Here is an 18,316-nt window from a genome sequence, read left to right as displayed (position 1 = left end):
TTGGGATTCCCGTTCGGGTCCAAGGGACCTGAGAAGGAAAACCCCCCAAGAGGATCAGGTGTTTCAAGGCAAGAGACAAACAGTGGTGGTTTGCCCTTGCCTGCCTCTGCGTGGCGACCCTGGACTTCCTTGGAGGTCTCCCGTCCGAGTACAAACCAGGGCCGACCCTGCTTAGCTTTGGAGATCTGATGAGACTGGGCTTGCCATCCAGGACTGGGAGACCCAGGTTCAAATCCCACACTCAGTCATGAAGCTCACCGGGTGACCTTGGCCTGGTTACTCTGCCAGCCGAACCTACCTCACAGGGTGGTTGTAAGGATTAAAAACAGGAGAGGAGAATCACTACCATGCTATGGGCACCTTGGGAAAATGGTGGAGGTAAAAACATGGATAGATACAGGAGCTGTAATTTCTAGCTTCTGGGGCTTCAACTATCTGGAGGTGGGGCAGGAGAAAGACCCAATTCAGATAAGGGAAGAAGAAGGGGGAGGGAGGTTAACCTCTCACCCATTGTTGCATCAATCAAATCTGAAGCTCTCCTCTGTGCCAGTTTTTCTCTAAAAAAGCAAGAGGTGACATTCACAGGAAACAAGGGGCTTCAGTGCTTTTTTTCCCTTTCCCGCATGCCTTTAGCTCCCTCTAGTGGTCAATTCGATATTAGACCGCTGTACCCACCGTATCTCCCTGCAGATTTTGATGCTGGACGTCAAGCAGGATAATATCGAATCGACCACTAGAAGGAGCAAAACAGGAAAGAAAGCGACAGGAACATGCACGCGAGGGGAATGAGAAGGCAGAAAAGCCCAAGAACACGACAGAAGGCCAAATACGAAAAAACCCAGACATCTCTGTTTAATGACAGTAACAAAACTACAATTCAGTGCCTTGAGGAGATGCCCCTTCAGGAACCAATACAAAGTACAGCCCCCCTCCTCAGCTTACTTGACATGTCAGAAGCGACCGGTGGTTCTTTTGCGGGAGTGGATGACACTTCCGTTGGCACAAGAGGCAACTTCCACCATTTTCTCCTGCTGCGGAACACCCACCCCCTGTCCCCCGTGCTGTTCCGAAAATCCACCGAGTGCCCCATAAATTTTTCTGGGGGCTGAAGCAGGAGGAGGAGGTGAAAAAGTTCTACTCTGTGAAGTTGTGGATGGAGGGATGGATAAAGGTTGGCGTTTTTTTTGGGGGGGGCTGGGCTTGTAGAAAAGGGAAATTCTTCATTATCGCTGCTGAGCAGAGGCCACTGAAGGCAGGCCGGCCGGCCAGCAAGACTCCTTCCGAAATGTTCCAAGTATGGTTTTAGAAAGGCAATAAAAAAGAGGAAGAGATCTGCAGACCTCGCCGGGGAGCAGGCAAGACTGGGAATGCGGGGCGAAGCTCCACCCACGGGAAGGGACCGACGCTCGTTTGCATAGCTCCGCCCATGGAGCGAGTGGGAGGAGCAACCCTCCCCGGGATGTCCTCCTTCGCAGAGAAAGAAGCTCGCCCATTCAACATTTCCATGGCAAGGAGGACAGACGGGCGACCACCGGGGGTGGGTGGCAGGCTTCGCACTCGTGCCCCGCCGCCCTCCCTCCAGCTAGCATTGCCCCATCTACACGAGAAGCAGCAAAGCTGTCCCGCCCCCATAAAGTCCAGGTGGTCCCCTCCCTGCCCCACAGCTGGTTAGAAGGCTAGTTTCTTCATCAGAAGGTAGACCCGGGAATCCACTTCGAAGCCGTGCAGGTTGTTGGCGTCTCCCTGGAGCCTCATAAGCAGACCGCCGTAGGACACGTAGGCGGAGCTGGAGGAGGAAGGAAGGCAGAGGTGAGAACGGCGCCAGGGAGGCAGACGTGGCCCCGGCACGGGGAACCCGCCTGGCACCAAGAAGCCACCAGCAGCCGCTCTCCCCGACATCTTGGGTGGGGACCAGTGTTCCCTCTAAGCTGAGTCAGTGTGAGCTAGCTCACAATTTGTTAGCTTCCGGCTCACACATTTTTGTCTCAGCTCAGGGAGGACGGCTCCAGAACAAACTAATTCATGCAGCAGCCAAATTGCTCGCTCACAACTTTAAGGCCAGCGGCTCACAAAAGTGGAATTTTTGCTCACAGGACTCCACAGCTTAGAGGGAGCATTGGTGGGGAGGGGCTTTTCTCAAAGCCTGTGACCGGCGTTCCCCCTAAGCTGACTTAGTGTGAACTAGCTCACGCTTCTTTAGCCTCCGGCTCACACATTCTTGCCTTCGCTGATTTATTTATTTCATTTATACCCCGCCCTCCCCGCCAAAGCCAGGCCTGCCATAAAGAATTATGCCACTAGTATACTATGTTACATAAGCACTGTCTAGTCGCAGATGACTTACAGCGACCCCAGCAAGGGGCTTTCGAGGCAAGTGAGAAGCAGGGGTGGTCTGTGCCGTTGCTTTCCTCTACAGAGTCTTCCTTGGTGGTCTCCCACCCAAGTACCAACCCTGCTTAGCTCCCCCCTGCAAGGGGATTTCAAGGGGAGGAAGAAGCAGAGGTGATTGGCCACGGCCTTCCTCTGCAGAGCCTTCCTTGGTGGGCTCCCACCCAAGTACCAACCCTGCTTAGCTCCCCCCTGCAAGGGGACTTCAAGGTGAGGAAGAAGCAGAGGTGATTGGCCACGGCCTTCCTCTGCAGAGCCTTCCTTGGTGGTCTCCCTTCCAAGTACCAACCCTGCTTAGCTTCTCCTAGCAAGGGGCTTTCAAAGCCAGTGAGAAGCAGGGGTGGTCTGTGCCATTGCTTTCCTCTACAGAGTCTTCCTTGGTGGTCTCCCTTCCAAGTACCAACCCTGCTTAGCTTCCCCCAGCAAGGAGCTTTCAAGGCCAGTGAGAAGCAGAGGTGGTTGGCCATGGCCTTCCTTTGCAGAGCCTTCCTTGGTGGTCTCCCTTCCAAGGACCAACCCTGCTTAGCTTCCCCCAGCAAGGGGCTTTGTAGGCCAGTGAGAAGCAGAGGTGGTCTGTGTCACTGCCTTCCTCTGCAGAGTCTTCCTTGGTGGTCTCCTTTCCAAGTACCAACCCTGCTAAGCTTCCCCCAGCAAGGGGCTTTCAAGGCCAGCGAGAAGCAGAGGTGGTTGGCCATGGCCTTCCTCTGCAGAGCCTTCCTTGGTGGTCTCCCTTCCAAGGACTGACCCTGCTTAGCTTCCCCCAGCAAGGGGCTTTCCAGGCCAGCGAGAAGCAGGGGTGGTCTGCCATTGCTTTCCCTTTCAGAGTCTTCCTTGGTGGTCTCCTTTCCAAGTACTGACCCTGCTTAGCTTCTGAGATCCGATGAGCAGTGTTCCCTCTCAGCTGAGCTAGTGTGAGTTAGCCCACAGCTTTTTAGCTTCCAGCTCATACATTTTTGGCTTCGCTCAGGAGGGACGGGCTGAACAGCAAACTGATTTACGCAGCAGCCAAATCGCTCGCTCACAACTTTAATGCTCATAGCTCACAAAGTAGAATTTTTGCTCACAGGACTTCCGCAGCTTAGGGAGAGCACTGCCTGGGATGCAAGACCTTTCCAAGCGGAGAGGCCAAGGAGGGACCCTAGAAACATCTGAATGTGTAGCACACAGAACATGTACAGGAACTAATTCCAAGAGCAGACTCGGTATGCCTTTGGAAACAAACTTGAATCCAGCAGCGACTTAAAGACTGACAAAACTTTCCAGAGTACCAGCTTCTATGACCTGAAGCTTGCATTGCCAGAGTTCTCTGGGCTGAAGTTCGTTTTTCTTTCCAAATGCCCTTACCTGGATAGCCCAGGCTAGCCTGATTTCATCAGACCTTGTAAGCTAAGCAGGGTCGGCCATGGCTGGTATTTGGATGGGTGACCTCTAAGGAATACCAGGGCTGTGACACAGAGGCAGACAATGGCAAGCCACCTCTGAAACGTCTCTTGTCTAGCCTCTAAGTCTAGCTCACCACAAAGTGGCACGTAATGCTAAAAGAGCTAGAACTTCCGACTGCCAGACAAACTTAGGATCTCCCGGCTATTCTACACACAATGCCATACAATTAATTCTTTTCAAGAAGAATGATAGCTCTGTAACAGAGTACATCCTTGCCTTCTGTGTGGAATGTTCCAAGTAAGAGCATAAGAGAAGCCAATGTTGGATCAGGCCAATGGCCCATCCCGTCTCACACTCTGTGTCACACAGCGGTCAAAATCAAAGTGCCATCAGGAAGTCCACCAGTGGGGCCAGAACTCCAGAAGCCCTCCCTAAGCACCAAGAATACAGAGCATCACTGCCCTAGAATATTCCACCTGTAAAGGTAAAGGTTCCCTTGCTCGAAAGCCAGTCGAATCCGACTCTAGGGTTGCGGTGCTCATCTCCGTTTCAAAGCCGAAGAGCCAGCGCTGTCTGAAGACGTTTCCGTGGTCATGTGGCCGGCAAGACTAAACACCAAGGCGCACAGAGCACTGTTACCTTCCCACCAAAGTGGTACCTATTTATCGACTTGCAATTTCTTGCTTTCGAACTGCTAGGTTGGCAGGAGCTGGAACTAGAGACGGGAGCCCACTCTGTCATGCGGCACACTCGGGTCTCGAACTGCTGAACTACCAACCTTCCAGAGCCTGCAGTTCAGCGTCTTAACCACTTGAGCCACCGCAGCCGTACCGTGTGGCTAATAGCCACTGCTGGACCTCTACTCCATATAAGAACCTAAAAGAAGCCAATGTTGGATCATGCCAACGGCCCATCCCTCCGTGTCACACAGTGGTCAAAACCCAGGTGCCGTCAGGAAGTCCACCAGCGGGGCCAGACCCCTAGAAGCCCTCCCACTGTTGCCCCCCCAAGCATCGAGGATACAGAGCATCCCTGACCCAGACATCCCCGGCATTATCAATAAAGAGGAAAGATTGCTGCGCTTGACCTCATGGAGTCACTGCCGATCGGCATAATCCACGCTAGCCTGAATGGGCCAACCGTTTGGCTCAGTATACGGCAGGTTGGTACGGTAGATTCAGGGACAGGACCCCCACACCAGAGACAGGACGTGCGTGCTCTGAGAGTTCAATCCAATTCCTGGGGTCTCCAGCATACCGGAATACTGTATCTGTGCGAGAGACAGAAGCGGGGACACTTACAGTCGCGTGGCCGCCTCCGTGGACGTCTCGTCCCCTTCGATCCTGTATACCTTCCCGTACATCACGTACTCAAACTGGTCGGCTCTGCGAGGAAGAAGGAGATTACAAGAGAGGATTGGTGGTGGTGGAAGGTGCCGTCGAGCCACAGCCGGCTTACGGAGGCCCCTTCGGGTTTTCAAGGAAGGAGACATTCAGAAGTGATTTCCCGTTGCCTGCCTCTGCATAGCTAGATTCGCACTCAGAGCTCTCGAAAGCTCATACCCTCAAAAAAACCAAAACTGTTGGTCTCTAAAGTGTTCCGGGGCTCAATCCTGGCTGTTCTACCGCAGACCAACAGGAAAACCCTCTGCAACTACCTCTGCATAGCAACCTCAGACTTCCTTGGCGGTCTCCCATCCAAGTACTAACCGGGGCCGACCCTGCTTAGCTTCCGAGATCTGACGGGATCAGGCTCGCCTGGGCGATCCAAGCCAGGACGAAGAGAGCATTAGGGTGGATTGTTTTTTTTTTTTAAAGTATTATTCTCTCTGAAATCAAGACAAAGTTTGAGTCCAGCTGGCACCTTGAAGACCAACAAAGTTTTATTCAAAGTGTGAACTTCCGTGTGCGCGAACACTTCCTCAGACACACTGAAATGGAAGTTATCCGTCCATACATATAGATAGAGAGTGATAACTGGTAAGTTCCATTTCGCTGTGTCTGAGGAAGTGTGCTTGCACACGAAAGCTCACCCCTTGAATAAAACTTGGTGGGTCTTAAAGGTGCCACTGGTCTCGAACAATATAAGAACTCGTGGGAACTCCATGAAATTGCTGAGCAGTCGGGTTAGAACGGATAAAAGGAAGTCCTTCTTCACCCAAAGAGTGATTCACACATGGCATTCACTGCCACAGGAGGTGGTGGCGGCTACAAGCATGGAAGGCTTCAAAAGGGAATTAGATAAGCATATGGAGCAGAGGTCCCATCAGTGGCTGTTAGCCACAAGGTATAGATAGGAACACTCGGTCTGGGGCAAGTGATGCTCTGTGTTCTTGGTGCTTGGGAGGGCAACAGTGGGAGGGCTTCTAGTGTCCTGGCTCCACTGCTGGACCTCCTGATGGCACCTGGTACTTTTGGCCACTGTGTGGCAGAGTGTTGGACTGGATGGGCCATTGGCCTGATCCAACTTTGGCTTCTCTTATGTTCTTATATGGAGCAGAGGGAATGGGATAAGCATATGGAGCAGAGGTCCATCAGTGGCTCTTAGCTACAAGGTATAGATAGGTGCTCTTGGTCTGGGGCAAGGGATGCTCTGTATTCTTGGTGCTTGGGGGGGGGGGCAACAGTGGGAGGGCTTCTAGTGTCCTGGCTCCACTGCTGGACCTCCTGATGGCACCTGGTACTTTTGGCCACTGTGTGGCAGAGTGTTGGACTGGATGGGCCATTGGCCTGATCCAACTTTGGCTTCTCTTATGTTCTTATATGGAGCAGAGGGAATGGGATAAGCATATGGAGCAGAGGTCCATCAGTGGCTCTTAGCTACAAGGTATAGATAGGTGCTCTTGGTCTGGGGCAAGGGATGCTCTGTATTCTTGGTGCTTGGGGGGGGGGGCAACAGTGGGAGGGCTTCTAGTGTCCTGGCTCCACTGCTGGACCTCCTGATGGCACCTGGTACTTTTGGCCACTGTGTGGCAGAGTGTTGGACTGGATGGGCCATTGGCCTGATCCAACTTTGGCTTCTCTTATGTTCTTATATGGAGCAGAGGGAATGGGATAAGCATATGGAGCAGAGGTCCATCAGTGGCTCTTAGCTACAAGGTATAGATAGGTGCTCTTGGTCTGGGGCAAGGGATGCTCTGTATTCTTGGTGCTTGGGGGGGGGGGCAACAGTGGGAGGGCTTCTAGTGTCCTGGCTCCACTGCTGGACCTCCTGATGGCACCTGGTACTTTTGGCCACTGTGTGGCAGAGTGTTGGACTGGATGGGCCATTGGCCTGATCCAACTTTGGCTTCTCTTATGTTCTTATATGGAGCAGAGGGAATGGGATAAGCATATGGAGCAGAGGTCCATCAGTGGCTCTTAGCTACAAGGTATAGATAGGTGCTCTTGGTCTGGGGCAAGGGATGCTCTGTATTCTTGGTGCTTGGGGGGGGGGGCAACAGTGGGAGGGCTTCTAGTGTCCTGGCTCCACTGCTGGACCTCCTGATGGCACCTGGTACTTTTGGCCACTGTGTGGCAGAGTGTTGGACTGGATGGGCCACTGGCCTGATCCAACTTTGGCTTCTCTGATGTTCTTAACTTTGTTCTGCTGCTTCAAACCAACATGGCTGCTCACCCGACTCTCTCTGAAATTGTATATTTTCCCTATCATTACAACCTCAGGCACTTATTATGGTTCTTTGTTTTCAGGAAATGCCTTTTGTATTCCACCGTAACTGAAACACACATTTAAATGACATTTAAAGAAGCAGATGGCCTGAATCTGCCAACTCCAATTTTTAAGCATTCGAAGCACAGCTTAGGGCACTTAATACAGATTCTCTGATCACCTGAGCACCTCTTTTTCAAACAGTGTTAAGTTTTGTGGCCCAGGAGATTCTGCCTGTCTCCATTCGATGTCTCGTGGAGCTCCCTAGACAATGTGGCAAGGTCCCTAGACAACCCAGGAAGGTAAACCACCATGACCCTTCTAGGTAGCCCTCTCTGGTCCAGGAGGAGCTACAGCAGCAGAGAAATTCTAGAGGGGTTTCCTGAGATCTATGGCTTGAGGGATTCCCAAAGTAATACGTTGTACAAAAGTAGCAAATGGCTCTGGTTTCAGACCTGCAAACAGTGCAGCGCTTTGAGTTAATAAGTAGGGATGGCCATGGACTGGCTCACGAACAAATGTTTGTGATGAATTCTGACTGGTTTGTGGTTCGCAAAGCAATGTTCGCGAACTGAAGAGCTGCCGTGAACTTCCACGAATTTTAAGGCAGTTCATGGTGGTTCGCGAAGAAAGCACCCTGTTTTCTGTTCTTTATGAAAAACAGCTGAGTGGTGGGGAGCAGAAAGCAGGTTCAAATGGCTCTGAGCCAGTTAAACCCCTGCTTTCTGCTCCCCCCAAAAGCAGTGGGGAGCAGAAAGCAGGGAGTCCCGAACCAATATGAAACTGTTCAATTTGCGAACCAACCTATCGGTTCATGGTTCACCCATGAACTGAACCATAAAAATGTGGTTCATGCCCATCCCTATTAATAGGCAGCCCTGGTGGCTGGAAGGTCACAGTCTACAGTAGATAGAATTTGATCCTAACATGTCTGAAAGGGAACCAGAACCACAGCAGAGACTTCTCTGACCCTCCACAGGTTGCTTTCCCTGGTCCTATCTTTGAAAATTCGACCCATATTCCAGACGCAGTAGGGATCAGGCCACGACTCTGATTTGTGACTCAACTGCAGCTACGGTTCCTCCCCTCTTGTGGATTCTCCCATTCTTACCTGGAGGGTCGGTCATCAGTGGGGTTATACTCCCCGTCGTCCAAGGTCCCGTCTTCGTACAAGGTGCTGGCGATCACGAGGCGGAATTTGTCACCTGCAACAGAGAAGAGAACGAGGAGTCAAAGGTGAGAATCTCAGCTCAGACCAGCCGGCCAGACCATAAGGAATATCCCAGGTTCAAATCTCCACCCTGCCATTAAAAAAATTGCTGGGTGTCCTTGGGCCAATCACATTCTCTTAGCCTTGCCTGTTTACTTAGAATATTTCCATGCCACTGTAACTGTAATAAGGCATTAGATACAATATTCCTCCTCTGAAGATAAGACATCAAGTCCATGTACTCAGTGTAACTTAATAACTTGATAGGAGGAGTCCCCATAGTTATAACATTTTCCAAACAGCGTTTGCAAAGACGCCCATTCTAGATATTTGGAAGATGCGTTCCCTTCAACTTCTTCAGTTTGCCGGCTGTGTAAGTGGAACTGTGAAGAGATTTACACAAATGCCTAGCCACAAAAACACATATGAAAAACAGAATTGTTTTAAAAAAATGCCTGAAAAATACACTCACCCTGATTTCAGCAATTTCAACAGACCAAAATGTTCATAGTGTAAGGAGCGGATCATAAGAACATAAGAGATGCCAATGTTGGATCAGGCCAAAGGCCCATCCAGTCCAACACTCTGTATCACACAGTGGCCAGAAATACCAGTGCCATCAGGAGGTCCACCAGTGGGGCTAGGACATTAGAAGCCCTCCCACTGTTGACCCCCCCAAGCACCAAGATGACAGAGCATCACTTGCCCCAGAGTCCCTATCTATACCTTGTGGCTAATAGCCACTGATGGACCTCTGCTCCATATGCTTATCTAATTCCCTTTTGAAGCCGTCCATGCTTGTAGCTGCCACCACTTCCTGTGGCAGTGAATTCCAAGTGTTAATCACTCTTTGGGTGAAGAAGTACTTCCTTTTATCCGTTCTAACCCGACCGCTCAGCAATTTCATGGAGTGCCCACGAAATTGGATCATAGGTTCTCAAAGGAGGAATATTATATCTAATGCCTTATTACAATTACGGTATGCATAAATGTCGTTGTTGTGGCACCACCAACGTTATAATGGTTTAATATATTGTTTTGGCAAACTTTGATGGTGCTTTCTACTAGTGGAATTTGTATATTTGGGACTTCTGTGACACCAGCCGTTTCCCCTTGTTGTTTGGATTTACCACCTATCTCACAGGCAATGTTTTATTATTTATTTATTACTTTGATTTTTTACACCACCCTCCCCTCTAAGCTGTGAGAAAAAATTCTACTTTGTGAGCTACTAGCATTAAAATTGTGAGCGAGCAAATTGGCTACTGCAGAAATTAGTTTGCTCTGGATCCTTCCTTCCTGAGCGAAGACAAAAATGTATGAGCTGGAGGCTAAGCAACTGTGAGCCAGCTCACACTAACTCAGCTTAGAGGGAACACTGCTCACGGGGTGTCTCTTGTGGGGAGGGGAGGGGGAAGGAGTTTGTAAGCCACTCTGAGACTCCGAGTGAAGGGCAGGGTATAAATCCAATCTCCTTTTCCTCGTCGTCTTCTAATCTGCTATGCCAATAAAGGCTGCTGTTGTTGAATACCCCACTGGTTGAGTTACATCACTGGTCATTATCTTTGGTTGGTCAAATAAAATCATGCCAAAATTGGTTGCTGGGCATAACGGAAAGATCTTTCTTTCTAGTTTTGCCCTTTTTCTGGATTACATCTAACTTTGCAACACCTCTTGATGCTGGGTGCACCAGGTAGGCCGGAGTCCCTGTTTTGGACTTTGCAGTTCTATTGGACAAAGTCTTGTCCCATAAACTGCGGCTCTGAACCAGTGCTTGTAATTGTGCTTAGGTGAGATACTTAGCTTTATTACTTTATCCTCAGTGCTCTTATTGGTATTTCAAGAACATAAGAAGAATCCTTCTGGATCAGACCAGTGGTCCATCTAGTCCAGGTGTTCTAGTCCAGAGGTGGTCAGTTTCTGACCAGGATAGCCCAGGCTAGACCAACCCCATCAGATCTTGGACAGTAAGCAGGGAACTCCAAGGAATACCAGGGTTGTGATGCAGAGGCAGGCAATGGCAAACCACCTCTGAAACATCTCTTACCTTCAAAACAAGTCTAGCTCGCCACCTAGTGGTGCATAACACTCAAAGAGCTAGCACTTCTGGCTGCCAGACAATCTTAGGATCTCCTGGCTATACTATACACACTTAAACAAGTATAAAGCCAACAGTCGTGACAGTCTGACCCACAATCAAACAATCATAAGAGTCTTAAGAGATGCCCGGGATCCAGTAGAAACATAGCAGCATATTTTGAGCCTGAATGTTAATTGAGATCAGCGTCCTATCTGAATTTAATATTCTTAAGACTTGTTGTCTAACATTTATGAAACAGAGCTTTGGCACCACTATAATATCTCCTGAAGAAGATTCATTTTTTGAAACGTTGTTATGTAATCCGGAGGCGATGTTGTATATCATGTTGTAGTGCTTTAGATTGCAATACCTAAACAGCATTCTTTATAAGTCTTATGTTTATGCCAATAAAGGTATTGTATTTGTGTGTATTTGTAAGTCTTATGACTGTTTGATTGTGGGTCAGACTATCACGACTGTTGGCTTTATACTTGTTTAACTGATTGGGTTGTGTGTGTCCATATTTTTTTTATACACACTGCCATACGCTAATAATAATAACAATAATAAGTCAGCTTCTGAATCGCAGTGCCAGGAGGCAACATCAGGGGAAGTCCTTGGCGTCTATGCCCTGTTGTTGGAGGCCCAGAGGAACTGGTTGGCCACTGTGTGAGACAGGATGCCGGACTAGAGGGACCACTGGTCTGACTGAACAGGGCTCTTCTGATGTTCTTATGAAGGCCTTGGCCTCTATTCCCGGTTGTTGGCCTTCCAGAGGAACTGGTTAGCCACTATGTGAGCAGGATGCTGGATGAGATGCACCACTGGTCTGATCCAGCAAGGCTCCTCTGATGTCCTTATGAAGACCTCGGCCTTTGTGCCCTGTTGTTGGCTGTCCATAGGAACTGGCTGGTCACTGTGTCAGACAGGATGCTGGACTAGATGGACCACTGGTCTGATCCAGCAGGGCTCTTCTTGTGTTCTTAGGAAGGCCTCGGCCTCTTTGCCCTGTTGTTGGCTGTCCAGAGAAACTGGTTGGCCACTGTGTGAGACAGGATGCTGGACTAGATGAACCACCGGTCTGATCCAGCAGGGTTCTTCTTGTGTTCTTATGAAGGCCTCAGCCCTTCTGCCCCGTTGTTGGCTGTCCACAGGAACTGGTTGGCCACTCTGTGAGACAGGACACTGGACTTGATGGACTACTGGTCTGATCCAGCAGGGCTCTTCTGATGTTCTCATGAAGGCCTCGGCCTCTCTGCCTTGTTGTTGGCCCTCCAGAGGAACTGGCTGGCCCCTGTGTGAGACGGGATGCTGGATTGGAGGGACCACTGGTCTGACCCAGCAGGGCTCTTCTGATGTTCTTATGAAGGCCTCGGCCTCTGTGCCCGGTTGTTGGCCGTCCAGAGAAACTGGTTGGCCCCTGTGTGAGACAGCATGCTGGATTGGAGGGGACCACTGGTCTGATCCAGCAGGGCTCCTCTTAAGTTCTTATGTCCTAAGCTAGGAGTCCTTTACTTCATCCAATAAGGAGAAGATGAGTGGCTCAAGTATAGAAAAGGTGTAGGTGGAAAACCTCAGGAGCATCCAGAAAGACGCCAGACAAAGGTGCGCTTTGGGAATAGAGTGTGAATTAGGCAGATCGTTGGAGCCGGGTACACGCAGTTCCAGGCCCTCTTCCGGCTTCAGGTGACATCCCAACCCTCACCTCACCCACTTACCCAAGTCGACGGGATAGATCTGTACGTTCACATCCAGGATCAGGTCCATCTTAAAGGACTCGCTCTCGCAGTGGAGTCGGGAAACTGTGAAAGGACCAACAGGGTGGCTTAATATATATAGTATATAAAAAGATACATGTATTTATTAACGACCTTGGAGGCCTCATTTGTACTTTTATTCTGTGCCTAGTGTCTTCATTTTGGAAGTAAGTCAATATGTTTTTTAGTAGAATATACTTATAATTATAATTTTAAGGTGCTGCGGTGGCTCAAGTGGTTAAGATGCTGAACTGCAGGCTGTGGAAGGTCGGTAGTTCAGCAGTTCGAGACCCGAGTGTGCCGCATGATGGAGTGAGCTCCCGTCTCTAGTTCCAGCTCCTGCCAACCTAGCAGTTCGAAAGCAAGAAATTGCAACTAGATAAATAGGTACCACTTCAGTGGGAAGGGAACAGCGTTCTGTGCCCCTTGGTGTTTAGTCATGCCAGCCACATGACCACGGAAACATCTTTGGACAGCGCTGGCTCTTCGGCTTCGAAACGGAGATGAGCACCACAACCCTAGAGTCGGATTTGACTGGCTTTCGAGCAAGGGGACCTTTACTTTTACCTATAATTTATTTATTCATTTTATTGTATTTTTAAAATTTATTTATTTATTGTCAGATTTACCATATACCCCGCCCTCCCTGCAAAGCAGGCTCAGGGTGGCTTCCAACGACATAAATACATGATAAAAACATACATAATACAAATTAAAACATAACAGTTAAAGTGCTGGCGGGAGTTAAAATTCAATCAGAAGGAATGCTTTCAGATGGGTTTCCAGCTCCCAGCATAAAGTCTTTAGATGTTATTCCGCTCGTCACTCTTATGGCAGCTGCTTAATGATGACTTTGCGGGCCATGCACTAGGGCAGCCAAGCCGCGGCGGGGGATCCGTGCATCTTCACACGGATCTGCTCTGGCAACGGGGCTGTTTGGAGTCCCGTTGCCAGAGTGACGCGTAGCGTCACATCCTGGCAACGGCGGTGCAACGCGTATCGCTGTCCCCCGCGGCAGGGATCCTCTGAAGACGCACGGATCCCCCGCCGCGGCTTGGCAGCCCTACCGTGCACTATGTGCAGTACGGTATGTATTTCATTTCCCATTTTTCTATTTTTTACAGCAACTTTCTTCTGGTCCTTCTGGTATTTATATTGTATATCTGTATGATTGTACTGTACTATTGTATAAGCCAATATGTCCCTCACTGTGTTTGACCTCTGAAGAAGGCCTATGCAGGCCAAAACGCATCAGGTCAAGTCCATTGGCCCTCTTGTGTTAGATTCTGGTATTTTTACATGAGGTGTGATTGGGCCTTATATGTTTTTCAATTCTTTGTTAAGAAATACATGTATCTTTTTATATACTATAGATATATTAAGCTTTTATTGTTGGCCCTCTTTTCTACTTGACTAACCTTTTCAGGTTCTGGATCCCAGGTTTATAGGTTCATTCGCCCCCCCCCCCCTTTTGTCCCAGTTAACGCATCCAATACCTGTCAGAATTCTTCATTAGGAGTGCTCGGCAGTGTACAATCGGAACTAGCTTCAAAGAAGGAGCAGCTACACCAGCCTCCCCACTCCAGAGCGGATTCAAAATTATGTCTTCTTTTATTTACACGCCTCTTTTAAACCCAATGGGGACCACAAGCTGCTTACTCCATTCTCCTCTTCTCTTTTACCTCTACAACAGTCCTGTGAGGTAGGCTAGGCTGAGACTGTATGACTGGACCAAGGTCGCCCAGCAAAGCTTCCATGACAGAGGGGGGATTTGAACCTGGGTCTCCCAAATCCTATTCCAGCACGTTTTAAAAAAATCAAGCACAAAGCTTCAATTGTTTAAAATAAACCTGAACTGACGCATTGTCAGCTACGCCGCCATGGGGGTTGGGGAGCTCGGTCTGTGTCTGGTTAATTGCTACTGCATTCCTTTCTGTGCTTTTTCTGCTGTGCGCTGAAATGCTTATCTATACAGATGTGCAGGAGGGAGTTGTATCGTCTGGGTTTTTCCTAGGTGCCGTGGGAGAGTGTTGGTTCTCAGCTTTAGCTACCTAACGGTCTCCAAGCTTTATCCCACGCGCGGGAGGGCGCCTAATTGGCCAGTGCTGTGTGTGTGGGGGGGGGTACATACGAATACCCTATATCCTATTATGCCCATGGGGCCGCCACCATTCTTAACAGTGCTTATGTTACTGCATCTATAGCTCTGCAATAAAAGTATTACCGTTCTTGAATGCGTGTACTTCATTGTTGGCTGTGGGTTCTAACACGCATACTCAATGGGCATTGATAATCTCTTACCAATGACTCAACAGTTGCCTGTATATCTCACGCTTCTCTATCTCACACTACATAAAAGGCTGCTTTTATATACAAACATCAGAAGAGCCCTGCTGGATCAGACCAATGGTCCATCTAGTTCAGCATCCTCTCTCACACAGTGGCCAACTCGTTCCTTTGGACGGCCAACAACAGGGCATAGAGACCGGGGTCTTCATAAGAACATCAGAAGAGTCCTGCTGGGTCAGACCAGTGGTCCATCTAGTCCAGCATCCTACCTCACACAGTGGCCAACCAGTTCCTCCAGAGGGCCAACAACAGAGTACAGAGGTCGAGGCCTTCATAAGAACATCAGAAGAGCCCTGCTGGATCAGACCAATAGTCATCCCACCTCACACTGTGGCCAAACAGTTCCTCTGGACAGCCAGCTACAGGGCAGAGAGGCCAAGGCCTTTGGAAGAACACAAGAAGAACCCTGCTTGATCAGACCAGCGGTCCCTCTAGTCCAGCATTGTGTCTCACACAGAGGCCAACCAGTTCCTCCATAGAGCCAACAACAGGGCAGGGAGGCCGAGGCCTTCCCCCGATGTTGCCTCCTGGCTCTGGGATTGAGAGGATTAGTACCTCTGAATGTGGAGGTTCCCCTCAGTCACCATGGGCAGTAGCCATTGACAGACTTCTCCTCCATGAATCTACCTAATCCCGCTTTCAAGCTGTTTATTCCTGTGGCCATCACTGCATCCTTTGGCAGTGGATTCCACACTCCCTGTGTAAAGTAGTATTTCCTTTTTCTACATGAACAATGAACCCATTTGCTTTGTTCTCGAATCAGTTACCCTTTAGCTACAGATTAAGAATTGGCATGTCCTTCTCATGAAAATGACTTAGTTCTGCCTAACAATTACCGGCCTGTGTTCCAGGGAGTCCTGAGCAGACCCAGTCACAAAGGTTCCATGAATAACAATTTTGGCTTCTGGTACAGGTAGACCTGGACCAAGGCGTAAGAGTTGTGTGATACAGGAAAAGAGCAGAAAAGCACACGGGAAAGGAGGAGGGGAGATGGCAATATTCAATTGTGTAGCTTTCTGTACTCCCAAACTGCATTACAGAAAAAAACTTGCATGGCTTCTGTTTAGCATCAGATAAACCCAAATTTGGCAACTATAGGTGGATGCAGTCATAACTGGACTCTACACTAAGAAAGAACAAAATTCAAGACCAGTAGCTGCGCATGAATGCGTTAGATACTGTCAAGCAGGGGGGAAAGAGGTGCAGGAGCTCATTAGCATAACTTATTTGCATATGTCACACCCCCTGACATCACTGGAAGTGTGTCAGAAGGCAGCACCCACCGCTCAGGCTCCACTGGACTGTTTTGGATTGCTACCTATTGGGGGGGGGGGAACGTGCAGATCTGTCCTTGCAGAGGAGGGAGAGCTTGTACCTGAATAAAACTTGGTTTTAAAGGTGCCACTGGACTGTTTTGGACTGGAGGGAGCTCTGCAACTTAGCTGGCTGCTTCTTGCTCCTCGTGGCCCAACTGAGGGCTGCCGGGAGCGGGGCTTGTTGCATGTGCCCGCCCCCTGGGCTCCTTACTGCTGGAGCTCCGCTCCTGTGCACTCCTATAGGAAATGACCCCTGCTGTCAAGTCATTTCCAACTGACAGCGAGCCTGTGAATGACCCCCAGAACATCCTCTCGCTAACAGTCTTGCTCAGGGGTTGCAAACTGAGGGCCTTTGCGGCTTCCTTGATTGAGTCCATCTATTTCATGTTGGGTCTTCCTTTGCCTGCTGCCTTCCACTTCTCCAAGCATGATTGCATTTTCCAACACTTCTTGTCATTTCATGATGTGAGCAAAACACGATAGCCATAGTTTAGTCATTTCAGCTTCTAGGGAGAGTTCTGGCTTGATTTGATCTAGAACCCATTTATTGGTCTTTTATTGGCAGTCCATAGTATCTGTAAAATTAAATGCAGCGGCTTAAGGACCAACAACATTTCCCAGGGTATACGTTTTCATGAATCAAAGCTCACTTCCTTCTTTGACAGAATAAATGTTGAGTCCAGTGGCACCTTCGACCAAGTTTAATTCTGGGTACAAGCTTTTGTGTGCATGCACACTTCTTCAGATATATAAGCTTTCTGGGCATAATTTCCCAATCTAATAGTATCTGAAGAAGTGCGCTTGCACACAAAAGGTTATACCCAGAATTAAACTTGGTTGATCTTAAAGGTGCCACTGGATGCAAACAGTTGTTCTGCTGCTTTAGACCAACACGCCTACCCCCACCTGAATCTTCCTTTGACAGAGTGAGCTTTGACTCACAAAATTCTTGTGCCCTGGAAAATGTTGATGGAACTTAAGAACATAAGAGATGCCAATGTTGGATCAGGCCAAAGGCCCATCCAGTCCAACACTCTGTATCACACAGTGGCCAGAAATACCAGTGCCATCAGGAGGTCCACCAGTGGGGCCAGGACATTAGAAGCCCTCCCACTGTTGCCCCCCCCCCAAGCACCAAGAAGACAGAGCATCACTTGCCCCAGAGCCCCTATCTATACCTTGTGGCTAATAGCCACTGATGGACCTCTGCTCCATATGCTTATCTAATTCCCTTTTGAAGCCGTCCATGCTTGTAGCCGCCACCGCTTCCTGTGGCAGTGAATTCCAAGTGTTAATCACTCTTTGATTAACTTCTTAGGATGCGACTGGACTCCAAACTTGCTCTGCACTTCGACGGCATCTAAACACGGCTACCCACCGGACACTGACTATCGCAATCATTTACAACTGGACTGGTTTTTTTCCTCGTGGGAAAGTCCAGTTTTAGGGGCAAACAATCACACTACGTCCAACGATGCGCGGACGCAACTCGCTCCCGGCGTGAGAGTTGCGGATCTACCCCGCAGGGATGTCGTGAATGCGACACAAGAGAAGCTGAGAAAACCCGGCAACGTTTCCAGCTCCTGGGGAGGAAAGACGGGAGAAAGGAAGAAGTCCCGGCCCCGAAAAAGGCAGAGTAACAAAAGCAAGCGCCGGAGAGTGGGGAAAGAGAGACTCCCTTCCCCTCTCTTACCCCGATCGAACTTCTTGCCCTCCGGATCGATGTCCTTCACGTCGAAAATATCCTCGAAAAGAATCCCGGCCATGGCGAAACACGCACAATAAATACAATAAAGAGCAGAGCCGGAGCAACGAGGCAGAGAAGCTCCCAGCAACGCCCCGAACGGCTCGCAGGCTCAGCGGCACATTCCCATGTGCAGCACACGGGGGTCGGTTCTTCCGCGCGGGCGCCTGAAAATGACGTCAGGCGGATGACGCTAAAACGGCCATGTTGGTATTGGGCACAGAGTTTAGTGGAGCGAGTCCATACGGGAAAGGAGGGCGGGGTGCGTGGATGGGTCTTCTCTTGCACATGCGCACAGGGACGCTGGGAAGTTCGGTTGGGATTATTCTTGTAATAAACGACAGCATGACTAGTTAGTAGGGAAAGAAGTAAGCTGGAAAGTTTCCTTACTGTGTAGCGCCTTTTAGATGATGCTGATCAGGGTTCTTTTTGTAGAAAAAG

At 49.5% G+C, this 18,316-nt stretch overlaps 1 protein-coding gene across 1 annotated transcript; it reads right to left on the bottom strand.

Moving 5' to 3' along the window:
- Positions 1-1,607: 1,607 nt before the first annotated feature.
- Positions 1,608-17,981, bottom strand: POLR2H (polymerase (RNA) II (DNA directed) polypeptide H). Its single transcript, XM_015426987.1, has 5 exons — positions 17,825-17,981; positions 12,428-12,511; positions 8,531-8,624; positions 5,073-5,156; positions 1,608-1,786 (listed from the first exon to the last, which is right to left on the bottom strand). Exons 1-5 carry the CDS (start codon positions 17,895-17,897, stop codon positions 1,669-1,671), a joined length of 453 nt encoding a protein of 150 aa, XP_015282473.1. The 5' UTR covers positions 17,898-17,981; the 3' UTR covers positions 1,608-1,668.
- Between the last annotated feature and the right edge of the window lie 335 nt (positions 17,982-18,316).

The sequence above is a fragment of the Gekko japonicus genome, unplaced genomic scaffold, assembly GCF_001447785.1.
Source record: "Gekko japonicus isolate JY-2015 unplaced genomic scaffold, Gekko_japonicus_V1.1 scaffold238, whole genome shotgun sequence".
Taxonomy (NCBI): domain Eukaryota; kingdom Metazoa; phylum Chordata; class Lepidosauria; order Squamata; family Gekkonidae; genus Gekko; species Gekko japonicus.
The sequence above is the reverse complement of the archived record's forward strand: the minus strand, read 5'-3'. Positions and strand labels throughout refer to the sequence as shown.

Bases quoted from the DNA above. Each gene is read 5' to 3' on its own strand.
- POLR2H (XM_015426987.1), bottom strand. From the start codon at position 17,897: ATGGCCGGGATTCTTTTCGAGGATATTTTCGACGTGAAGGACATCGAT. The intron at 8,625-12,427 runs GTAAGTGGGTGA...TCTCTGTTGCAG, and splicing joins GATCTATCCCGTCGACTTGG to GTGACAAATTCCGCCTCGTG. The intron at 1,787-5,072 runs GTAAGTGTCCCC...TTCCTCCTCCAG, and splicing joins ACGGAGGCGGCCACGCGACT to CTCCGCCTACGTGTCCTACG.